At 41.9% G+C, this 21,001-nt stretch overlaps 2 protein-coding genes and 12 non-coding genes across 14 annotated transcripts in view; 5 read left to right on the top strand and 9 right to left on the bottom strand.

The window, feature by feature from the left end:
* Positions 1-21,001, top strand: part of LOC115053729 (NACHT, LRR and PYD domains-containing protein 12-like) — a gene marked incomplete at its 3' end in the record, with an annotated part of 72,670 nt that overhangs the window by 36,019 nt on the left and 15,650 nt on the right. The gene's annotated exons all lie outside the window — the stretch shown is intronic.
* LOC115053461 (galactose-3-O-sulfotransferase 2-like) lies at positions 1,288-3,429 on the bottom strand. Its single transcript, XM_029518190.1, has 4 exons — positions 3,338-3,429; positions 2,934-3,026; positions 2,442-2,754; positions 1,288-2,138 (listed from the first exon to the last, which is right to left on the bottom strand). Exons 1-4 carry the CDS (start codon positions 3,427-3,429, stop codon positions 1,317-1,319), a joined length of 1,320 nt encoding a protein of 439 aa, XP_029374050.1. The 3' UTR covers positions 1,288-1,316.
* Positions 6,824-6,911, top strand: trnay-gua (transfer RNA tyrosine (anticodon GUA)). The gene is given in 2 exon segments: positions 6,824-6,860; positions 6,876-6,911. It is a non-coding gene; the product is annotated as a tRNA-Tyr (tRNA).
* trnaw-cca (transfer RNA tryptophan (anticodon CCA)) lies at positions 8,030-8,101 on the top strand. The gene has a single exon. It is a non-coding gene; the product is annotated as a tRNA-Trp (tRNA).
* On the bottom strand, positions 8,512-8,583 carry trnap-ugg (transfer RNA proline (anticodon UGG)). Its single transcript has one exon. It is a non-coding gene; the product is annotated as a tRNA-Pro (tRNA).
* On the bottom strand, positions 10,923-10,993 carry trnag-ccc (transfer RNA glycine (anticodon CCC)). Its single transcript has one exon. It is a non-coding gene; the product is annotated as a tRNA-Gly (tRNA).
* trnak-cuu (transfer RNA lysine (anticodon CUU)) lies at positions 11,767-11,839 on the bottom strand. The gene has a single exon. It is a non-coding gene; the product is annotated as a tRNA-Lys (tRNA).
* trnaf-gaa (transfer RNA phenylalanine (anticodon GAA)) lies at positions 12,287-12,359 on the bottom strand. The gene has a single exon. It is a non-coding gene; the product is annotated as a tRNA-Phe (tRNA).
* Positions 12,566-12,647, bottom strand: trnal-uag (transfer RNA leucine (anticodon UAG)). Its single transcript has one exon. It is a non-coding gene; the product is annotated as a tRNA-Leu (tRNA).
* trnal-cag (transfer RNA leucine (anticodon CAG)) lies at positions 13,633-13,715 on the bottom strand. The gene has a single exon. It is a non-coding gene; the product is annotated as a tRNA-Leu (tRNA).
* Positions 13,855-13,936, top strand: trnas-gcu (transfer RNA serine (anticodon GCU)). Its single transcript has one exon. It is a non-coding gene; the product is annotated as a tRNA-Ser (tRNA).
* On the top strand, positions 14,141-14,228 carry trnay-gua (transfer RNA tyrosine (anticodon GUA)). Its single transcript is given in 2 exon segments — positions 14,141-14,177; positions 14,193-14,228. It is a non-coding gene; the product is annotated as a tRNA-Tyr (tRNA).
* Positions 15,634-15,824, bottom strand: LOC115058394 (U2 spliceosomal RNA). Its single transcript, XR_003842070.1, has one exon. It is a non-coding gene; the product is annotated as a U2 spliceosomal RNA (small nuclear RNA).
* On the bottom strand, positions 17,297-17,368 carry trnam-cau (transfer RNA methionine (anticodon CAU)). The gene has a single exon. It is a non-coding gene; the product is annotated as a tRNA-Met (tRNA).

The following is a 21,001-nucleotide window of genomic DNA, read 5'->3' on the forward strand; positions in this document are numbered from 1 at the left end:
AGGATGTTGGAGAATCTCTGTAATCTGCACAACATTAAAATATGACAGTGTTACAGTTGGCTTTGTTTAAAGACAGCATGTATCCTTACTCTGTACTTTTCCACTGAACCTAAGTTTCTGTTTTTCACCTGTCCACTGAGCTCCTGTTACACAGTGTGTGTCCTTGAAGGTCCAGAATTATGAGATAACATTTATAGAACTGGTCTACAGACCAGGAGGAGGATGAAACCGTTCTATCTATTCAGCTACAGTCGGTCTGTTACAGTAGATACACACCCACAACATTGTTTAACATCTTCTAACAACAAGTCATGGACAGTGGTTGGCCTGTCCATGACCCTGGTAACTGGCCAGTTATATTCAGTTAACGCCAAGCTGGTGGGTTCATCGAAACCATCCTCTGCTGTTAATACACACTGGATGTCCCATCACGAGACATGAGTTATTCAGCAGCACTGATTAACAGGAAAACATGGAGAATGTTGTCTGTCATATCTATAATATTGATCGTTGTAACCTACAGCTGATGAAAACCCAAAAATACTTTGTTTCTACAACATCTGACTTTCGCAACAAAGAACTGCTGGGATTTAAACACAGGCTGCTTTAACCAGCCAACATACACAACCTTTATCTGCATTGAAATCATTCAGCCTGTTACCGGCTCAAATCCACAGCACTCTACTCAGCTGTTTTTGCTGGATAGTATCTGGTTTGACAGACTAGACAGACAAACAGTGAGTGCGCAGATTCAGCAAGATATGCATGCATACTGGAATTTATAATAGAGCTAAATGAATGCATTTTGCAATGTGATGCTAAAAAACATTTAATAAGAATTCAAACATTTAATAACATTTAATAATAGAAGTAATAATAATAATAACAATAATAATAATAATAATAATTATTATATTTAACTATGTGTTCATTTATAATAACAGATACATTCTCTTTTTTCTATGCTTTATTTATTTAAAGGTTTTTGTTTCTGTGGACTGCTGAGATCTTTCTGTCTAATAAATTTACCTTCCAGTACTAATAAAGAAACTATTCATGGCCTTACTCCTGATTTTCTTGTGGCTCATGACTGAAGGCTGTTTAGGCTTTAAAAACAGAAATAAATTGCTTGTTTTAAATCATCAACTGTTTGGAAAGAACACCATGAAACACTCATGGCAGACTTGGTCTGTTCTGAACTTCTGAGTGTGTTGACAGGACGCTTGGGGCTGTTTATGTCCTGAGATGTGTAATTTTGTGTGTACTGACTTGTCCATAGCAGGCTCCCGTAGGTCTGACCACTCCCTGTGTTGATGCTATGGAGGAACCATCCTTTTTACCTGTTTCTGCTGAACAGGGAACTGCAGGGACTTCAGGCGCTCCGTGTACTGCAGTTCTGGAGTTGTGAGTCTTTGACATTGTGTTCTGGTTTGGCTGTCTAAGTCTGGTTTCAGGTTATAGCCCTGAATAACAGCTGTTCCAGACTGAGCAGGCTTCAGCCCAGCATCTTTCATCTGGGATGGGTCGACAGCTCCGCCCCCTTTCAGGCAGGTGTTTGCTAGCTTGTCCTGTAGCTCCCTCAGCTGAGACACTTCACTCTTCATTTGCTCTCTTCCAACAACACTGTCTACTTTCTGCCAGAAGGTGGCGTTGAAGTGCAGGTAGAGACTCCAATCCAGAGCATTCCAACGCTTGATTTTCTCTGCAGTGTTTGGTGAGATTTGATGACGAGTTCTATTACTGCGACTGTTGAGCTTAAAGGAAACCACATCCTCCAGGGACCAGCAAAGGACGTGTTTGAGCAGGATCATGGACTCATCAAAGTATTCAGAAACAAGAATAAGATGGAAGTCCCGTTCTATGGCGGCAACAGCCCTTTTGGCTTTGTCCTCGTGGTCTTCAGCATCAGCTGTGACATTGTGGTCAAAGCCAAAGTCAAAGGCCAGATTGTTGTGAGCCAAGAAACTCCACGGTGCTGAATCTTTGTAGTTGTTGGTGTTGTCCAGGAAGTCCTCCAAACTGCGACTATTGGAGAAGGCCGGTATTCCCTTGAAGTAACTAAAGCTGGACTCTATCATGGTCACAGGATGTCTTATGATGGAGAAGTAGAAGGTGTCCTCAGGCATCACTTTAGCCACCTAGAACATAAAACATGAAAGGAGGAGAACTTTCTCAGAGATTTTTTCTCTCTCAATCAATCAGTTTTCATTGTGATACAGAAAAAACTCGTGAGCGTCACCAATCAACCAGCGTGTGTTTGGAGGAACAACCCCCAGGGTCCAAACTAAGAACATTCCCGCTGTGACACAACAGTGCTAACCACTTTACAACGATTCACACATAAACCACAGTGAGCAGCCCCAACCCCTAACCTGTTACTCTAACCCTATAACCCCTGAGCCCTAAATCTAACCCACAAAAACAAAAACAAAAAAACTCACCTCAGCTTTTCTGAACCTCATGTGGTTGCACATGATGTGGAACTCCTTCACTCTGCCGCTGCTGAAGCCTTCTACAAAATGCGATTCAAAGAGTTTGGGGTAAAACAAATGAATTGCTTGGCCGACCGGGAGGGCAAAGGTCAAGTTCCTGCTCTCTCCATAGCGATACAGGATGTTTAACACGGTGCTGCTGGCTGTTTTGTGCGTCTTGAGGAACACAATGTGAGACTGTGGGTGGCAGGTTGCTGTGTTGGGGACATCAGCCACAGAGTTCGGATCAGGTGGAACTCCTCGCCTCGCTGTGTCTGAGTGTCTGAAAAAGTTGAACGCTTTATCAAGTAACTGAAAAGAGTTTCCCCTCATGTTTTTACTGAAGAAACACACTTTGTCATGATTGTCATGATAAAAATAACGTTTGATTTGATTTGAAACTCACTTTCACACACACACACACACACACACACAAACAAACACATTACAGGTAAGTCTCACCTGTTGATGACGAAAGTCCGAAGGACGAAGCAGAGAAGGAGCAGAAGGAGCAATCTCCACAGTAATTTACGTCTCTTGCGAGTTCTCACATACCTGTGGTTTACACACACACACACACACACACACAAAACAGTTGAAAATCCAGCTCAGTGACATCATTACCAACATTCACTTCAGAGCAGGTCCAGGTCTGCCTGTAGGATGTGGAACAGGTCTGCAGCCAGACTTAGAATCTGGTCTAACTTGTCAGGCTGCTCCTCACAAACACAGACACACACATTCACATACACACCACAGGGTCCAGATCTCTAATGTCGACGGTGGTCTCAGGATAGTTTGGACCTTGTGGATTTCTCAGGTCCATGGCCCCTGTCTCAGGAGTAAAATCCCCACTTCCTGTTTACCTGGAGGAGAAACCAGAGGAGTTCCTCTGGGGACCCTGACTCTGACTGGTGAAGGTGAATGTCTCATATAGTGAATGAGCTGTCAGAGTCATGTTAGCAGCTGCATCACAACCCAGGGTCCTTTCACAAAATCTGCTTTTTAGCACCAGTAAGCAGGTGCTGAGGACACTCTGCCTTTTTGTCAAATCCTAACCTGGATGATTACCAGGTAAGGAACGTTGTCAGGAGCTGTTGATGTCTGCACCACAGGCGTCTAACATCATTTGTAAATGCCTTCAGGAACTTCAAAGTCCTTTGTGTCCACATGGACCAGTCACATCTCACACCAGGTAACAACCAGGAAAATATCACACACTGCCATCTGAAGAAGGCTCTCTGTGCACACACACCATGGACATCATGTCTTCTCTCCTCTGCCCTCTCCCATAAAACAATAAACTGTTTCTATCCAAGAGCTGTAAGTGAAAGCACCGCAAGGGGGTACGTGAGACTTTAAAGTTGAATGTTTTCTGAGGTCCTAGAAAATCCAATTTTAAGGAGGTGGAAGCACTTTAAGTACTTTAAGTTGATAATTATTTGCTGTTTCTTAGTTACAGAGTTTAACCAGTCACTGATGCACAGTTTGGCATCTTTTTTATTCATCCAAAATTGCGCTGGTAAGGGGGTACATGGCTGAGAAAATATTCCACAGGGGGTACATCACTGAAAAAAGGTTGAGAACCAAAGCGTCAAACCTTACAACCACTGAATTTACAGCTTTCGCACACATGTCCAACTCGGCAAAATGTATAATCACCTTTTGTCTAACTTTTATGGTATTTGTATCATAAATGTTTTTACACTATTTGTTATTCTTTGTTAATATTCCGACCTCCTGGTTTACCTGTCTGCCATTTTTCTACTTCCATTGTGTTTGATTTCGCTGCCAGAAAAGAGCTGCCAAACTGCTTTCATTTGTGTTCAAACGATGACAATGAATCTCTCTTGGCTCATGCACTCAGTCAGTCAGACGGTCAACAGCTGGAAGAGATGATGAGGACGTTTGTTATCATTTTGGCTTGGTGTCAGTGTGTGACATCTTTGTGCCATGTGTCCACGCTGTGTGTGGTGGAAACGATGCCTGCTGGTTCATCTGGTAGTATCATAAAAGAAAAGACAGCTACAGCCACAATGTGATAAACCTTCTTATTTAATCTTATTTCTTATTTATATATATTTTTGGGGGGGAGAAATTTGGCATTTATTAGTTAGTTTATGGTTTGCATGTTGCATGGAGCTTACATGTTCTCCCTGTACCTCTGCTGCCCTGTGATGGACTGGCAACCTGTCCAGGGTGTATCCCGGCCCACGCCCATAACATTGGCTGGCATTTGAAAAGAAGCTAATACAGGAGTAATGTGATCTTTTTCAGATGCTGTTAATATTTGTGAAGCAGCGTCCTGAATCAGCTGACGGCTTTTCAGAGATCTGTTCGTACATCCTGAGAGTAGTGAACTACAGCCGTCCTGCTCGGAGGTAACAAATGCCTGCACTAGTCTTACTGCATTCCCATGACGATGGATGTTTCTGATTTTTGAAATAGTTCACAGGTGAGAGAAGAACGCCTCGGGCTTGTTTTATGTGAGGGGGGAAAAAGACAAGCTCTGGTCAAAAATGACTCCAAGGTTCCTAACAGTGGAAGGGGAGGCCAAGGTAACGCTATCTATAACGATAACACGATCAGATCAGACTTGTCTGAGGTACAACAACTTCAGTTTCAGTAAACAATTCCAGGTCCTCCGAGCCCTTTATGCCTTTAAGACATGTCTGAAGTCTGACTGACTGATTAGCTTCGTTGATATGAACAGCTGGGGATCATCGTTGAAACCATGAAAATTGATGTGGTGCTTCCTGATAATATTCCCTAAAGGATGCATACAGAGCGTGAAAAGAAGTAGTACCTGTATAGAACTTTGTTTTTGCGTATTGGAAGAATCCAATCCATCCATCTGATAAATATGATTTTGTTCCTTTAATCCAAATTTCCGACTCCAGACCGTGTAACATATTATGGTCAGTGTCGGAAAATGCAGTTCTCAGCTCTAACAGGATGAGTATGGAGGCCAATCTGTTGTCTGAATCCATTCAAATATGGGGAACCTTTAGCAGCACTATGCTGTACTCTAATTTCTGTCCCTTCGTCCACCTCCACTCTGTCGGACTGTTCTTTGTAACTTTCCAGCACTCTGTATAATCACCTGCATCATCTCCGCCCCAGAAAACACACCTGCCTTCTGAACCTGATCTTGTTCTTTGCCTGCTCTTTGCCTGTATTTGTCTCCACTGCTTCTGGTCATTTGCTTGGAAAAATCTGGACTTCTCTGGGTCAGGTGGTAAAGAGCTGGAATGAGATGTGTTTACCTGCTTGCTGCCACAAAGTGTCTCAGGCAAGTGGAAGCCCAATTTCTGCATTTCCCCATCATCTGTGGCACGGCTGGTGTCAGAGAGTATAAATGTATCCTGTGTATTTTATTTTGGTCCCTGATTCAGTGCTGTGCTGCAAATGCGTCCTGAGCTGGACACATTAAAGTGAGCAGCTCTACTCCACCTCATGAGCTCAGTCGCTCCACTCATCACCCCCCTAACCAGTATATCCAGTCCCCACTTGCACCTCATGAACTCAGTCAGTGCCCCCGAGCGAAAACAAAGATCCTGCCTGGCTACAGTACGAGCTGCTGGATGATAGTCAGTGTTTTCACTAGCTTTGCATACCAATCCATGCCCACACATCCTTTTACAAGAAGCACAACATCAATGAAATTATAGAACCAACAGATATTTACAAGGATTTAGTGCTTGAATTGCAGGCGAGGGGATGCGAGGTGTGCGGACTACTGGGTGCAATGTTTGTTATGTAACCCTAACCCTAACCACTGAAGGCAGGAAGGACCTGTCGTAGCGTTCCTTCACACACTTTGGGTGGAGCGGCCTCTGACTGAAGGAGTTCCCCTGTGCTGTCAGAGTGCCCCGCAGGGGGTGACCGTTGTTAGACGACATGGATGAGAGGACTTTAACGTACCGCAATTCTAAGAACTGTAGAAAACATCACACCTGTTACATCGATTCGGAAGCTTTTTTCAGCTCTCGTGGCCTCCACCAGAGGATGGAAAGAAAGAAAGACATATCTGAGGCCTTCTCCTCTGTTGATGGATTATTAGTTTACTTTGATTCATTGACAGTGTGGATAATGTTCGTTCATAAGTCCAGCCACATGTGAGTTCCCATAACCAGTTTCATTAAAAAGGACCGTGATTTTCACTCTTCCCATGTGATGGTGGTATAGATGTTAAGCATAGCTGCCTTCCAAGCAGTTGACCCGGGTTCAATTCCAGGCCCTCGTAGTTTTACTTTTGTTATCCTTCCTGAAATTTGAGGTATTATCCCAAAAAAAAAAAAAAAACTGACTCTAACACCAGAGGAAGGTTAGTATTTTCTTTGCGTTATTCACCTTCAATAGCTCAGTTGGTAGAGCGGAGGACTGTAGAGGCTGACAGTTGACATCCTTAGGTCGCTGGTTCAAATCTGGCTCGAAGGACATAATTTTCTTCATCGGCCTAATCCTACAGGCGGGGGGGTGGACAGACTGGTCGTCTGCTGTGGTCAGAACCACCTGGAGCCAAATCTGAAGACTGTGCAGATGGCAATGGATTTCAGGAGGACAGCAAGTTGTTCCTGCTCTTATTTCTTGGGAAAAGGTCATCCTGCATTCAAACCCCAGCAGTGCTTCACTCTCAGAATAAAGATCAGAATGATCTTTATTCAAGCATTCTTTATTGACAAGAAAGATCCAACATTCACTCTCAGTGGAAAGTGACATTCTGCATGTTTTTCTGATAATCAATGCTGATGAAGTTAAACTCATGATGAGACATCCAGTGTGTTAGAATAGCAGAGGATGGTTTCGATCCATCGAGCTCTGGGTTATGGGCCCAGCACGCTTCCGCTGCGCCACTCTGCTCATAGCTAAGTGTTAAATCTGTTCTTCTTTAATACGTTTGTCCTTTTCTGTTTGATCCCCAACAGTGCTTATCAGTTTAATATATAGAAAACCTAAAGTAGGATTTGATTCCATAACAGCAGGACAAAGTGTGTTATTCATCTTCTGGATTCTACAGACTGAGTTCACAGAACTTTTTTTTTGCTACACTCTGGTGCATAGTTTATGAAGTTCATTCCAGGAGTAATCCACAGACTGCTAGATGCTCCAGCTGAGACTTGAACTCACAACCTCAGCATCTTTCTGCAGGTTCCTGTCCACCATCCTTTCAGTTAGCAGCCAAACGCACTGGCTCATTGCCCCACAGAGACTTAATGACCAGCAGCTGTAGTTACACTATTTAAACCTCAGCTAGTTTCATGTTGGTTCATACTGATGTTAAGATATTTGACTCTAGCAGTCATTGTTGGTCGATGTATGCTGGATAAGAGAAAGTAGATTAAACACAGCACGTCTCTCAGTGGGCTCCAAAAGACCACTGAGCCATCCTGACATGTGTGTCCAGCTGCCAGTCTCTGATGAGGAACTGCAAAAAATCCTCCAAAAAATTGACAAAAAACACAGACTGTTATGTGTATTTCCTTCTTCAAATCTTTATTTTGGTCATTTAATATGTTTTGCTGCGTTTCAACTCCTACAGTTGCACGCTTCTGAGAGACTCTGTGGCGCAATGGTAGCGCGTCTGACTCCAGATCAGAAGGTTGCGTGTTCAACTCACGTCAGGGTCAGATCATCTGTTTGCACTTTTGGTAAACGCTCACATACTCTGTGGTGCAGCAGGACGTGTTTTTCTGATGATCCATTTAATTTCTTCACATCACATTTCACATCACTATTTCCCATTATTTTAGATGGACACACATCACCATTTGATTTTATTTCAGTTTATTTTGAACAATATAAAAAAAAAAAAAAAAAAAACCCAAAAGTCAGCAAGTTTTATCAATGATATGGAGGGTGGAGGGTTAAGAAAGTAGTTAGAAAGTCACAAATGTTACCTTAAAGGGCATATTGCAGGTTAAGGACCACATTGAATCAATGTTTAAAAAAAATAATATTGGAAATGTTTTGCTGCAAAGTGAAGGAGGTAAAATGTCCACAGCAGAAGGGGGTCAGATCATTGGACACTTGATATGAAGGGCTCGTCCGGGATTTGAACCTGGTACCGCTCGCACCCAAAGCGAGAATCATACCCCTAGACCAACGAGCCCTTGATAAGGTTTTTTAAATTATTGAAAAAATGTTACTTTTCATTCTGATCTTTATTCACGCGTTCTTTATTGACAAGAAAGATCCATTAGAAGGTCATTAGAAGTGCTGCTTAACTTAGCAGATACAACAATAACACAAAGTTACAATGATCAGAGCAAAGACTGCAGATCGATCATTTCCTTTGTAACAGTTTAGTGATTAGTTTCCAGCGGGCGTTGTGCACCATGCAGGGGATGTAGCTCAGTGGTAGAGTGCATGCTTTGCCTGTATGAGGCCCTGCGTTCAATCCCCGCCATCTTCAGCGTTGATCATGAAGCACAGGAAGTACTTATCTTGTGCAACACCCTGATCTCTCAACTATCCTCTCAGCTTGGAGCAATTTATCCTGTGTAGTCATCCTCCCAAATTGCCAAAGTGAACACAAGTGTACATGTGATGACAAAACAGCAGCCATTGAAGTCCACTTAAAAGCAAACTCCTAATGCTTTGGCCTCTTTTTTTATACTCACGTCAAAACATTATCATGAAGTTACGTCAAGTACATATAGAGCAGGTCTAGACTGCTCTGCCTTGAGTGGCCTTTTGCACAGGAAGTGCTTATCATGTGCTTATCATGTTGTAATCTACAGCTGATGAAAACCCAAAAGTAGTTTGTTTCTACAACATCTGACTTTAGCAACAAGGAACTGCTGGGATTTAAACACAGGCTGCTTTAACCAGCCAACATACACAACCTTTATCTGCACTGAAATCATTCAGCCTGTTACCGGCTCAAATCCACAGCACTCTACTCAGCTGTTTTTGCTGGATAGTATCTGGTTTGGTTTCACCTCTTCCACAAAACTTTAGGATGCTCCAAAGAGAGACATGAAGACTGTGCAGTTAATTTAGTTTAACAACCTTAAATTTGATCAATAACCTAACCCTAACCCAGGATCTCCTGTTTACTAGACAGGCGCTTTGACCAACTAAGCCACAGCAACACGCTGATAAGATAGGATGTATTTTGGATCTTAAAATACCCTCAACGTACGTGGCTGACAATTGTGACTCTTGCCAGAGTTTCTTTAGCAAATAATAAACTGTCACATTAATGTCCTGAATGTGCTGTGTGTAAATAATGAGGTTCATCAAAACAAAGTCAGAACCAGAGCTCAGGCTGTTGGTACACAAACAAAGAAAGGCATACTTGTGGATTCACAAGATTATATCAGGATCTGACCTTTTCCTGTTCTGATGTAGCTCAGTGATCAAGATGGATCCAGTCAAGTGCTGGTAGAGACGATGGAACAGATGATAAACTGACAACAGAACATTAAATACATAATACATATAACCATTCAACAGCATCACTGAGTCAGGAGCAGAACAGTACACATTACTGAGGAAAGCGATAAATGACATTCTCCATGTTTTCCTGTTAATCAGTGCTGCTGAAAAACTCCTGACCTGTCATCATTTTTCTGTTCTTTGGAGAACAAAACCTGAAGCCAGGGTCTGTTCTATGAACACGACACGCTGACGTTCGCACAGTTGTGCTGTCCTTTTCCTCGACTTTGGTTTCACCAGAACCATGAAATATAGTTTGAGAGTTTGTGAGTTTGGATGCTGCACGCTGACTGGTTGTGTGTCCAGGATGCTTCAAGGACATCTTTCTGGTACTCTCTCCTCCTAACGTTTGGACGCAGCTTTGAGGAGACACAAAATGTGAGACATGTGGCATTAGTGCAGTGAAGCTAGCAGATGTATGTGGTGGTGTAGCTGAGCGGTCCAAGGTGCTGGATTCTCCAGTGGCCACCGTCACTTTGAGTCACCGAAGTGGAAAAGATCCTTCTTGACGACAGTGTTGTGCTTTGCCTACATCTGAGCTAAAGATAGAAATAAAATAATCTAAATCGGCTTTTATTTTGAAATGCTTGTGTGGTGCGACAGCTCCTGTTCTTTCTGTAGCTCAAAGCGTTAAGGAGTTCAAACACAGCAAAACATATTAAATGATAAAAACAAAGATTTGAAGAAGGAATGAAAATAAAAGTGATGAACTGTGGATGGCAGCCTGCTGTTGATCTGACTGAACAGCAATGCAGAAACCTTTAACTTGTTTCTCTGTCTTGTACAGCACACAGTGGAAATGACTTCTCATTATTGCTGCCATGGCCTGGAAGTGGAACTTCATGAGACTGACACACTACCTACTGCATCAACGAGGCCTGGAACCCAGAGTAAGTAGAAGAGTGAGATGGAGGAGAGCTGTCAGTGTTTCAGTATAAACATACAGCCCTGACCACTGTTGTATCCAGGCAGAACTGACTGCTGCTTTTCATGGAGAGCAGTGACCATTGCATTGGCCAGGAATTGAACCCGGGCCTCTCGCATGGGAGGCGAGAAGTCTACCACTGAACCACCAATGCTGACTGCACAGCCAAACCCACCTCCAATATGATGGCAATGCAGAGTAGAGCGTAGCATATCTCCACTTGTCACATGGAAGTAATTCAAATTCAATGAACAGTCTGTCTGTCAGGATGGCTGAGTGGTCTAAGGCGCCAGACTCAAGGTAAACACCTTCCTGCACTAAAGGGTGTTCTGGTCTCTGAATGGAGACGTGGGTTCAAATCCCCCTCCTGACAAAGAAAGCCTTTTGCAAAATTTGTGATCCAAACTCTTCCAAAGTGGATGAAAAATCTGTATAAAATGTGAATTACACTTTTTCACAATAAAGGAGTTAGGACTGAAAACACTAAAGCCTGTGGCTCCCTGTGGTAGGAATGGACAGCAGTTGTTGGACTAAAGAAAACTCAGCTGTTACTGAATCATCTGTAGCTCAGTCAGTGGAGCATCAGAAAGGAGCAGCTGTTCTACTCCGAGTCTCTCCCAGATGTCAAATTCAAATAATACAATAAATTCAACTCCCAGCACTTCCTTGTTGCTCAGGTCAGATGTTGTAGAAACAAACTACTTTGGGGTTTTCACAGCTGTAGGTTACACCTGTGAGACAGCTCAAAGCTGTGTCCAAAGGTTTGGAGGAGTGAATGGCAGAAAGATGTCTTTGAAGCCATTTGGACACACAACCAGTCAGCGTGCAGCATTCAACCTCACAATATTTCATGTGGTTGTGGTTGAAAGACGAGGCAGAATATTGGAAATGTAACTTTGGGTCTAAAAAAAAAAAAAAACTGCTTATCGCCCAACGTGGGGCTCGAACCCACGACCCTGAGATTAAGAGTCTCATGCTCTACCGACTGAGCTAGCCGGGCTGCTAGAAATTCAAAACATCCTCCAAAAAAAATCGCCAAAAATCATTTCAAAATAAAAGCCGGTTTAGATTACTTTATTTGTATCTTTAGCTCAGACGTAGCAAAGCGCAACAATGCTGTCGATAAGAATCTTTCCCATTTGGGTTACTTGAAGTGATGGTGGCCACTGATGCAACACTCCGTTTATAACAGTTTTACATTTAATTAAATACTTCACTGCAAAAATGACACACATATGACATTATGGGAAATCTCAAAACTGTGTACAAATGTTTGGAGGAGAAAATGGAAGAAAGATGTGTTTGAGAGCCTTTTGGACACACAACCAGTCAGTGTGACGCATCCAACCTCACAATATTTCATGGTGTGGTTGAAAGAGGAGGGAGAATATTGGAAATGTAGGTCAAAGAAACCTGAGCTTGCACCTCACTCAGGTACCACCTCTGATGCCAAAACCCGGGATTGAACCAGGGACCTTTAGATTTTCAGTCTAACGCGCTCCCAACTGAGCTATTTCGGCTGGCTGAGCCCACTGATGCTGGATGTTCTGTTCACCATCCACTTCTCCAAAGTCCCACAGTGAAGGCTTCAAATGCACATCTCTCACAGTGTTATCATGCAGTGTAGTGGCAGTGATCAGCAAGTTGATCAATGTAGAATGCAGTTTGTTATTTGCATCACTGCCTCAGCAGAGGTTACAGAGATTACACTGTAGAGTGCAAAGCTTGGCAGTGGTGGGATTCGAACTCACACCTCTGAAGAGACTGGAGCCTAAATCCAGCGCCTTGGACCGCTCGGCCACACTACCACATGTCAATCCCAGCTTGCCTGCAATAATGCCACATGTTTCTGACCCCTGAAAGTTGCATCGAAATGTTTGGAGCAGAGGATGGCAGAAAGATGTCCTTGAAACGTCCTGGACACACAAACAATCAGCGTGTAGCGTCCAACCTCACAAACTCTCAAGTCCAGCTTCTTTGTATCTTGGTGTATAGTGATGGGATGGTTCTATATTCCCACAGAACATCCCTGGGAACCCGGACACACACCTTCTCCAAATCAAATCTTCCATGTGTCGACTAAAGTTCCAGTGGATAAGACAAAGCACTTCCCTGGGTGGGCTTGAACCACCATCCTTTCAGTGAACAGCTGCTTTAGTGAACACGCTGACCGATTAACCCAAAGAGACATGTTGTTGCAGCGTGCAACCACCCCAAATGGGACTTGAACCCACAAGTCACTATTGGGTTCAAGTCCTATCTGGGGTGGTTTGCAGCAGAGGTGTGTAGCGTGGTTATGGGCCCATAACCTAGAGGTTGATGAATCAAAACAATCCTCTGCTAACAAACTTTTAGAAACAGCTAGCTGTTCGCGATCTATGGTTGGTTATATTTGAAAATTGCTCAGCTCAGTCGGTAGAGCATGAGACTCTTAAGCTCAGGGTTGTGGGTTTGAGCCCCACGTCGGAGATGACAAACCTGGAGGGGAAGCGTGTGTTTGGGGACATCTGGAGAGAACTGGACCTGGTAGACCTCCAAACCTACCTTGGAAGTAATACAGACAAACCAGGTTCCGTCCAAATAGTTCCAGTTTTGTTGTCGCTTCTGTCGGCAGAACTCAAAGGTATCTGGCAGGACCATGATTGTCTTTTGAGCTTCATTAACAGAGTGAACTCTACTGTGGAGGTCATGACAAAAAAGTGGGAGGAGTCTTTGATCTCTTTGATGTCGTTAGAACCTTTGTGACATCACAAACACACCTTGCTGCAGTAGAGGTGAAAGAAAAGCACTTTCTGTCAGAAGTGGGATTTGAACCCACACCTCCAGGGGAGACTGCGACCTGAACGCAGCGCCTTAGACCGCTCGGCCATTCTGACAACGAAAGCTAGCAAATGAGCCGAAAAATTTGTTGAAAAATTAGCCCATCAAGAGACAGAGACATGCAGAACTTTTCCTGTTGCAGCCTGCTATTTCAGCTAGAATTAATAAATATCTGCCTTTGAAGCAATTAAACATGACGAGGTGGCAGAGTGGTTAAGGCGATGGACTGCTAATCCATTGTGCTCTGCACGCGTGGGTTCGAATCCCATCCTCGTCGGTGGTTGCTTTAGTCTGTCTAAGTTGCAGCCTGCTATTCCACCTAAAATTATCTATCCAGTCAGAATTGTCCTCAACATCAGCTGGTTAGAGCTGAGCCACTTTTTTGATCATACTGTGATAAATGACATTCTCCAGGTTTTCCCTAACCCAAATCTGTAAACATTAGTCAAAGGAGACAAGAAGAGGAGAGGTTGAACAGCTCCCTTCGATAGCTCAGTTGGTAGAGCGGAGGACTGTAGAGGCTTACAGCTGAAATCCTTAGGTCGTTGGTTCAACTCTGGCTCGAAGGAGGTCTTTATTTTCATCGGCCTCATCCAGCACGGTGATGAGTCTGCCTACAGACAGGAGGTGACCACTGCTGTATCACTGTTCATGTAGAGCAGCTGTGTTTTATATTGCAAGCAGCACTGAGTTTCTAACATTCAGGAATTGAAATCCCAGTCTTCCACAAGACAGGCAGAGATCCTGTCCACATCGGGGTTTAAACAAAGAACATCCCTGGGTGGGCTTGAACCACCATCCTTTCAGATTATTGGATTATTATTGGATATATGTTATCCATATATGATATATATATGTTATATATTATTGGATTTCCTTGATTTTGCTTTAATTCCTATTGACTTACTCGTGGTCTGATAGTGATGGAGAAAGCAGAGTAGCAACAGTCCATTCAGCATTTAGTGTCCATCCCACTTCTTCTGATGAGGCAGGAGCTGACCACACAACCATTATAATTTTAAGACTAATCCATACAGAAAATGTGAATCGAAGATATTACAGAGCAACAAAAGATCACACTTGGATGAATTAAATTGTTTTTTTTTTATTAAACAGTGAGTGAAAACATCAAGAACAAATGTGCATCTGGAGACATCCTCTTCCTCTGTGTCCTGGACACTAAAAAGCAGATGAAGCAAAACAGATGATGATCAATTGTGTCATGGTTCATTGGTTACAACTAACACAACACAACTAACAACTTCTGACAGAAGCTGCTATGCACGTTTTCAGTGCATATTTGTATTTTCACTGCAGTTACTCATGGTTTTCAGAGATTTCAGCAGCTCACATCCAACACACAGACTCTGAGCAGGCCCACCTGGTCTTAGACCCAGACCCAGACCCAGACCTAAATCCAAACCCAGGAGACAGAGGTTGAGTGAGTCAGTGAGGAAGAAGCTGCTCGTTCTCCTTCAACAGTTTGATCTGAGGAAAAGTCACTTCCTCTTTTCAGGAATCAACTTCTACCATCTGTCCACTAGATGGAGATAACTGAGCATCAACTGAGAACTGAGTTCTTCATCATCTGGAAACAGACAGCATTGTTTTCTTCAGCTGGACCTCTTTGTTCAAATCTACATTGAGATTCAGAGCCAAATGTTTTTCCTTTCCTGGATTTACTTCATCATTTCAGTCACTCTGTGGATTCAGCTGACAAATGCAAAATACAACCAACATTTAAACGATGACGTGTTGAAACAAAACTTTATTGATTCAGTCTGGTCAGCAGAATATAACCTGATGAAATCAGCAACATTAAACTGATGTTTCTACATGAATGCATCACTGATTGTAAAACCATAAACTGAACATGAACACTCTGTACACTTACACACAGCGTTACACACATGAAGACAACATCATGTGTTTAAGGTGATGTTGAGCTGAACAGGACTTGTATTGAACACACAGAGGGAGTGCACCGTTCCTGGAGATACTGCAATACCAGGTCGATGCGTGGAGTGGACGGAGCAAGCCCCTATTCCATCTCCCTGTTCCAAAAATCTATTTAATATATGGTCCCCGGGTAGGGGACGTATCAGATATTAAACTGATAAGAACAGATACTACACTTGATCTTAGCCAAAAGGCCGAGAAGCGATACCGCTCAGCTGTCGGAGGTAACGGAGTGTTTCTCCGCACCGACCCGCTCAGTGAGGGGTCAGAGTCGGCTTCAGTAACAACATCACTCCGAGAGAGAGACACAAACAGAAGACATGAAGAACCGAAGGAGGGATCAGAAAACAACCACAGACATGTTATTTTAACAAAGTTACGTTGTAGAGCAAAGAAAACGTCTCTTCTTGGTCACCTGTAAAACTTCATATCTATGTCAATGTACCAGCTGAATATTATTGTGAAAACATCAGTTTGTCCTCTCATGTGATTGGCCTCATGGTGTGTCCATCAAAATAACCCCCCTGTCTGCACGGATTCTCTGAAGATTCGGCTCTCCTCGACTGGACTCGGCTTTTTTCGACCAAAAGTGAGAATAATGCAATGAAAGAGTATCTTCGTCATTAACAGTATAAAACACAAATGACTGACCACACACATATTTAAAATAGCATTCAAAGTAATTTTAACCAGAATTACTGCCATCATTTTATCTTAACATAAAATCCGTTATGTCCGTTTAATGCTAACATACAATGGAAAACGCCATAGACCGGCTAACGGGATTAGCATCAGTACCGCGATCATTTTAAAGCGTCAGTGAACTTATTTCATCTCAAACATGGCAGTAATACTTCGGGGAGAGCCGATACCAAAGTAACATGGGACAAATATAACACTCCTAATCGGATAAATGTAGACGCATCAAATGACGTCACACTTCCACGAAGTTATTGCCGGAAAATTGTTTTTGAGACCAAAAAGTAAATTTGTCTGAGCTGTGAACCTTTAGATTTAAACATTGTGATGATCATTTCCTGTGTCATATCTGTAATGATATAATAGGTGATTTTGTTTTCTAACACATCCTGAAGTTTCAAATGAAGTTTTGCGGTTTCGGAGAAAATCTGGCGTAAATGTTGGTCCCTGTCTGGACGAGAGTAATGCAGCCGCACTCTGCGAGTTAACAGCTTATCAAAACACAACGATTCTCTATTGTTATGACAGACAAAAGTCTCAAGAGAACAACACAGAGAAGGCTGGTTCCGAACACTAACCCTGGTTTATGTGCAGTCGTTGAAAATTTGGTAATCATGTAAAAACAAGATGATTCACATTGACGCTTATACTTTTGACATTTTTGAAGCAAATAAAATAATTAAAGTGCATTTTATATTTGAAATTGTGAATTGTGAAAAACTGTAATTGTAAAAAAAAAAAAAGATGACAAAAATGTAAGCAATTCCAGTTCACAATTGGATTGTGTTACTTTCCGGGCGGAAAGACACACTTAAAGAACGGCGGCACGAAAAGCATTCAACAGTATCACTGAGTCACAAGCAGCACAGTGAAAAATTTACATATTAATGGAGAAAGTGACATTCTGCATGTTTTTCTGATAATCAATGCTGATGAAGTTAAACTTGTATCTCATGATGAGACATCCAGTGTCTTAGAATAGCAGAGGATGGTTTCGATCCATCGACCTCTGGGTTATGGGCCCAGCACGCTTCCGCTGCGCCACTCTGCTCACAGCTAGGTGTGCATGCAGTCTCTTCTGGATCTGTGGGTTATATATAATTAAAAGAAAAGAAAAATCTTCTTTAATACGTTTGTCCTTTTCTGTTTGATCCCCAACAGTGCTCATAAGTTTAATATATAGAAAACCTAAAGTAGGATTTGATTCCATAACAGCAGGACAAAGTGTGTCATTAATCTTCTGGATTCTACAGACTGAGTTCATGTTCTGATAGATTTATTTTACAGCTGTAGTAACAATAAATCTCCAGCAGGTGGAAATATTGCTGCTCAGATGTCATGTACACTGTTGGACACACAATACTCACAGAGGACTTTATTGTGCTGCAGTGAGATGTATAAAAAGCTCCAGTTCTACAGTCAGAAGATGTCCAGTCTGAAGGTGGATGAGTTCTGACTGCAGAAGAAAGTTTCAGAGCGTCTTCCAATGGCTGATTATTGATCTGTGATCAGGTTATGAGCTATAAACCCTGATCACCTTCAGGTTGGTACAACAATCAATTAAATATGCTGCTTTCTGGGTTTTAACATTAATAATAAGAACAAGTGTTGACAAAAAATGCTGTCTGTGACATTCACATTAGAATTCCAAACAATATGTAAACTCCATGTCTGAATAGAGGTGGATGTGTGAACGTGTGTTAAAATCAGAGAGAATTTACACTCATTCAACTCAAATCCAGGAACATCCCAAACATGACTATTAGTCCTGTCTGAGAGTTTCCTCCACTGACAGCAAACATACTGCATATCCATACTGATCACTGTGAATGGGGGCACTGTATGAATGTACTGAATGTTTAAAAGGCAATTTTTTTTTTTTTTTTTACAAATGAGCTACGAGCTTGTACTCGCGTGATTTGTGTTTGATACATTTGCGTCTGACTGGATCATCTAACTTCCTCTACTGAAGTCCCATTAAAAGGACACAGCAGTCTCTCTGCACAGTCTTCATGTCTCCCCTTGGAGCAGCCTGAAGTTTTGTGGAAGAGGTAAAGCAACAAAAACAGCAGAGTACAGCTGTGGACTGAAACAGGCTGAATGATAAAGGTTGTGTATGTCAGCTGCTTCCTTGTTGCTAAAGTCACGTGTCCCCCCGGCCCCTCCCCCCTGTGTTCTGTCCCAGTGGGCGTGTCCTCTCTTCTAATGAGGCACACCTGTCCTGCATTTCCCGCCAATCAGCCCACATAGATTCCCTCCTCGGACTTCTCTTCGCTGCCGGAGTGTCCTGCTTCTTCTTATTGGTACCGCTGCTCTCGTTCACTGTTTTTATTTGTGTTTTTTTTAATAATTTAATTATTATTATTATTATCGTGTCTTTTCTCTGCCTCCGTTCAGGTTCTCCGGTGTCTCTCAGTCAGCCTCTCTCTTGGTTCCCTGTTTGTTCAGTCTCGCCTTTTGTTTTCTCTCTCTGTTGTTACTTTGTTAGTTTTTCAGAAAGTCGAGCTCAGTCTGTGTTTCCTCTTTTTGTTGGACTTTTGTATCCCTACCGGACTATTTCTGTTGGACTCGGTTTTACCGGATGTGTTTCTCCATCGGGGTCCTATTTTAGTGACCCGTAACACCTCGCTGACTAACAGCAGCAGTACAACAACAAACCAAAAACAGGTTGGAGCGGTTTTAATGTGTCATACTTTGGACTCTGAAGTTATGAGGATGTGACTTTTCCTCAGATCAAACAGACACCAGGACTGATGAGGGAGAACAAGCAGCTTCTTCTCTTCACATGAAGCTGGAAAGTGTCAGAAAGTCTCCCTGAAGTGAGTTCAGCAGGTGAGAATCTGTAAATGTGTGAACAGGATCACTGTGATCACATTGTGTTGTTTCACTGTTTGACTGGACAGGAGAACTTTTCTGGATGCTGATTGGCTGCTTTCAGATGTGTACAAATAATATGAATAGTTTGTCTTTTGAGTTAAAGGCCGATGATTTGAGGATAAGTTGTATTTTATGCCCATGAATGAATCAACAGAGCACTGATCTTGTGAATTGACTTTTATTTATTTTTTTTTTTCTGTCTTTGTCCTCATACTTTACAACCACAGGTTGTGCCAACTTTTGACAGTTTAATGACAGAACTGGTCTGACAGCTCAGATAATGACTGAGGCGTTGTCTTTGTTCTTTTTAAAAGATCAACATTAATTATCACTGACAATAGCACAGACTTGTCTTCCCAGAAAGTGTGATTTCTCAGAAGTATCAGGGTTTGTATTGTAAAACAGATGTAGTATTTAATCTATTTCCAATTTATTTTACCAAGACATTTTTTTTTTTTTTTTTTTTTTTTTGTGTCAATACAGTTGTTCTGGATTCGAAAACAAATACAACTTTTGTGATAAATGTAACACATTTGGGATTATACTTTGATACCAAATGTAGAGCTGCTGTCACAGATAAAGATGATTTGCTTTGGTAGGTAGTTCTTCCATGTTAATGAGACATGAGAGAATCACATCAGACAGATCTGTAAATATCTAAAGACTATGATTTTTGATCAGACTGTCCAAAGTCTGAAAAGTTAAACAAATGCCAAACTGTAACTGCACTGGTTGTAAAATAATGCTGCGTTCCAGGCAACTCTGAAATTTCACGGTTAAAATCTGAGTTCAGACCTCCAAAGTGTTCCACACAAGTTACAGCTTCTGCTTGAGCGCAAATAATTCTGCAATGTAAACAAGCCAACATGATGGACACTGTTAAAATTTATATCGAAATCATTTTGATCGCCAAAGGTGCCTGCAGCTTGGTCATTTGAGTGACACGGAGGAGGGGAAACTGCGCATAAGTTAAGCTTTTATATTTGTTATTTTGAAACGTATTGATTGACAATACAAGATTAATTAGATTAGTTAATTAGATTTTATTCTTGTTCTAATATAAAGTAAGATTCACAGAGTAAAGTCAAGAATTTAAATTTTAAATCACCAGACTTAAACCAGATTTATTTTTGGAAAGATGATCAACAAATGAATCTTAACTTATTAACCTTGAACTGGTATGCAGTGTTTCTGTTGAGGTGTGACAGAACAAACATGTCTGAACTTATCTGATACTTTGGATGAACTTCTAAGAGAATTTAAGTCTTACTGTTAATGGTGCACTGATTATTTCCATATACAGTGAAGCCATTGAAGGTTTAAAGCAGCACTCATTGATTTTATTGTTTGATTATTTAAAGCAAAACAGAAATATTCACGTTATCACGTAATCTGATCAATAATGTGACGTGAATTAAATCACTATCAACACAGCCTACAGTCAGATACCACCATCTAGTGGACAGAGAGAAGCACATCAGATCTGAGATATATTTCTCTGAAACTTCCTGATTATTGACATATCGGACTGATTTCTATGTGAAATTGTGGAGGCACAGTATTTAAATAATGTGTCAGATAAATAATCAGATGTTTAAGGTGCATCCTAAACATCAGATGAGAGAACCACCTCCCTTAATCAGGGGTTTCCCTTACAAAGGTCAGACGGGTTTCCATGTAACTGATGTTTGATTAGGCTTGTAATGATTTGAATTGAATGTTGGGATGAACATTTGACATTGTTGAATGCCGTTTGTGGATTTTATCTCTGGTTTCAGTCAAATTCTGTAATAAACAGTTTGTTGTT

The sequence above is a fragment of the Echeneis naucrates genome, chromosome 2 (genome assembly GCF_900963305.1).
Source record: "Echeneis naucrates chromosome 2, fEcheNa1.1, whole genome shotgun sequence".
Lineage (NCBI taxonomy): Eukaryota > Metazoa > Chordata > Actinopteri > Carangiformes > Echeneidae > Echeneis > Echeneis naucrates.

Excerpts from the sequence above, each read along its gene's own strand:
- LOC115053461 (XM_029518190.1), bottom strand. The coding sequence starts at position 3,429 with ATGACTCTGACAGCTCATTCACTATATGAGACATTCACCTTCACCAGT. Across the intron at positions 3,027-3,337 it reads TCCTCTGGTTTCTCCTCCAG|GTATGTGAGAACTCGCAAGA; the intron begins GTAAACAGGAAG and ends TGTAAACCACAG. Across the intron at positions 2,755-2,933 it reads CGGACTTTCGTCATCAACAG|ACACTCAGACACAGCGAGGC; the intron begins GTGAGACTTACC and ends CAACTTTTTCAG.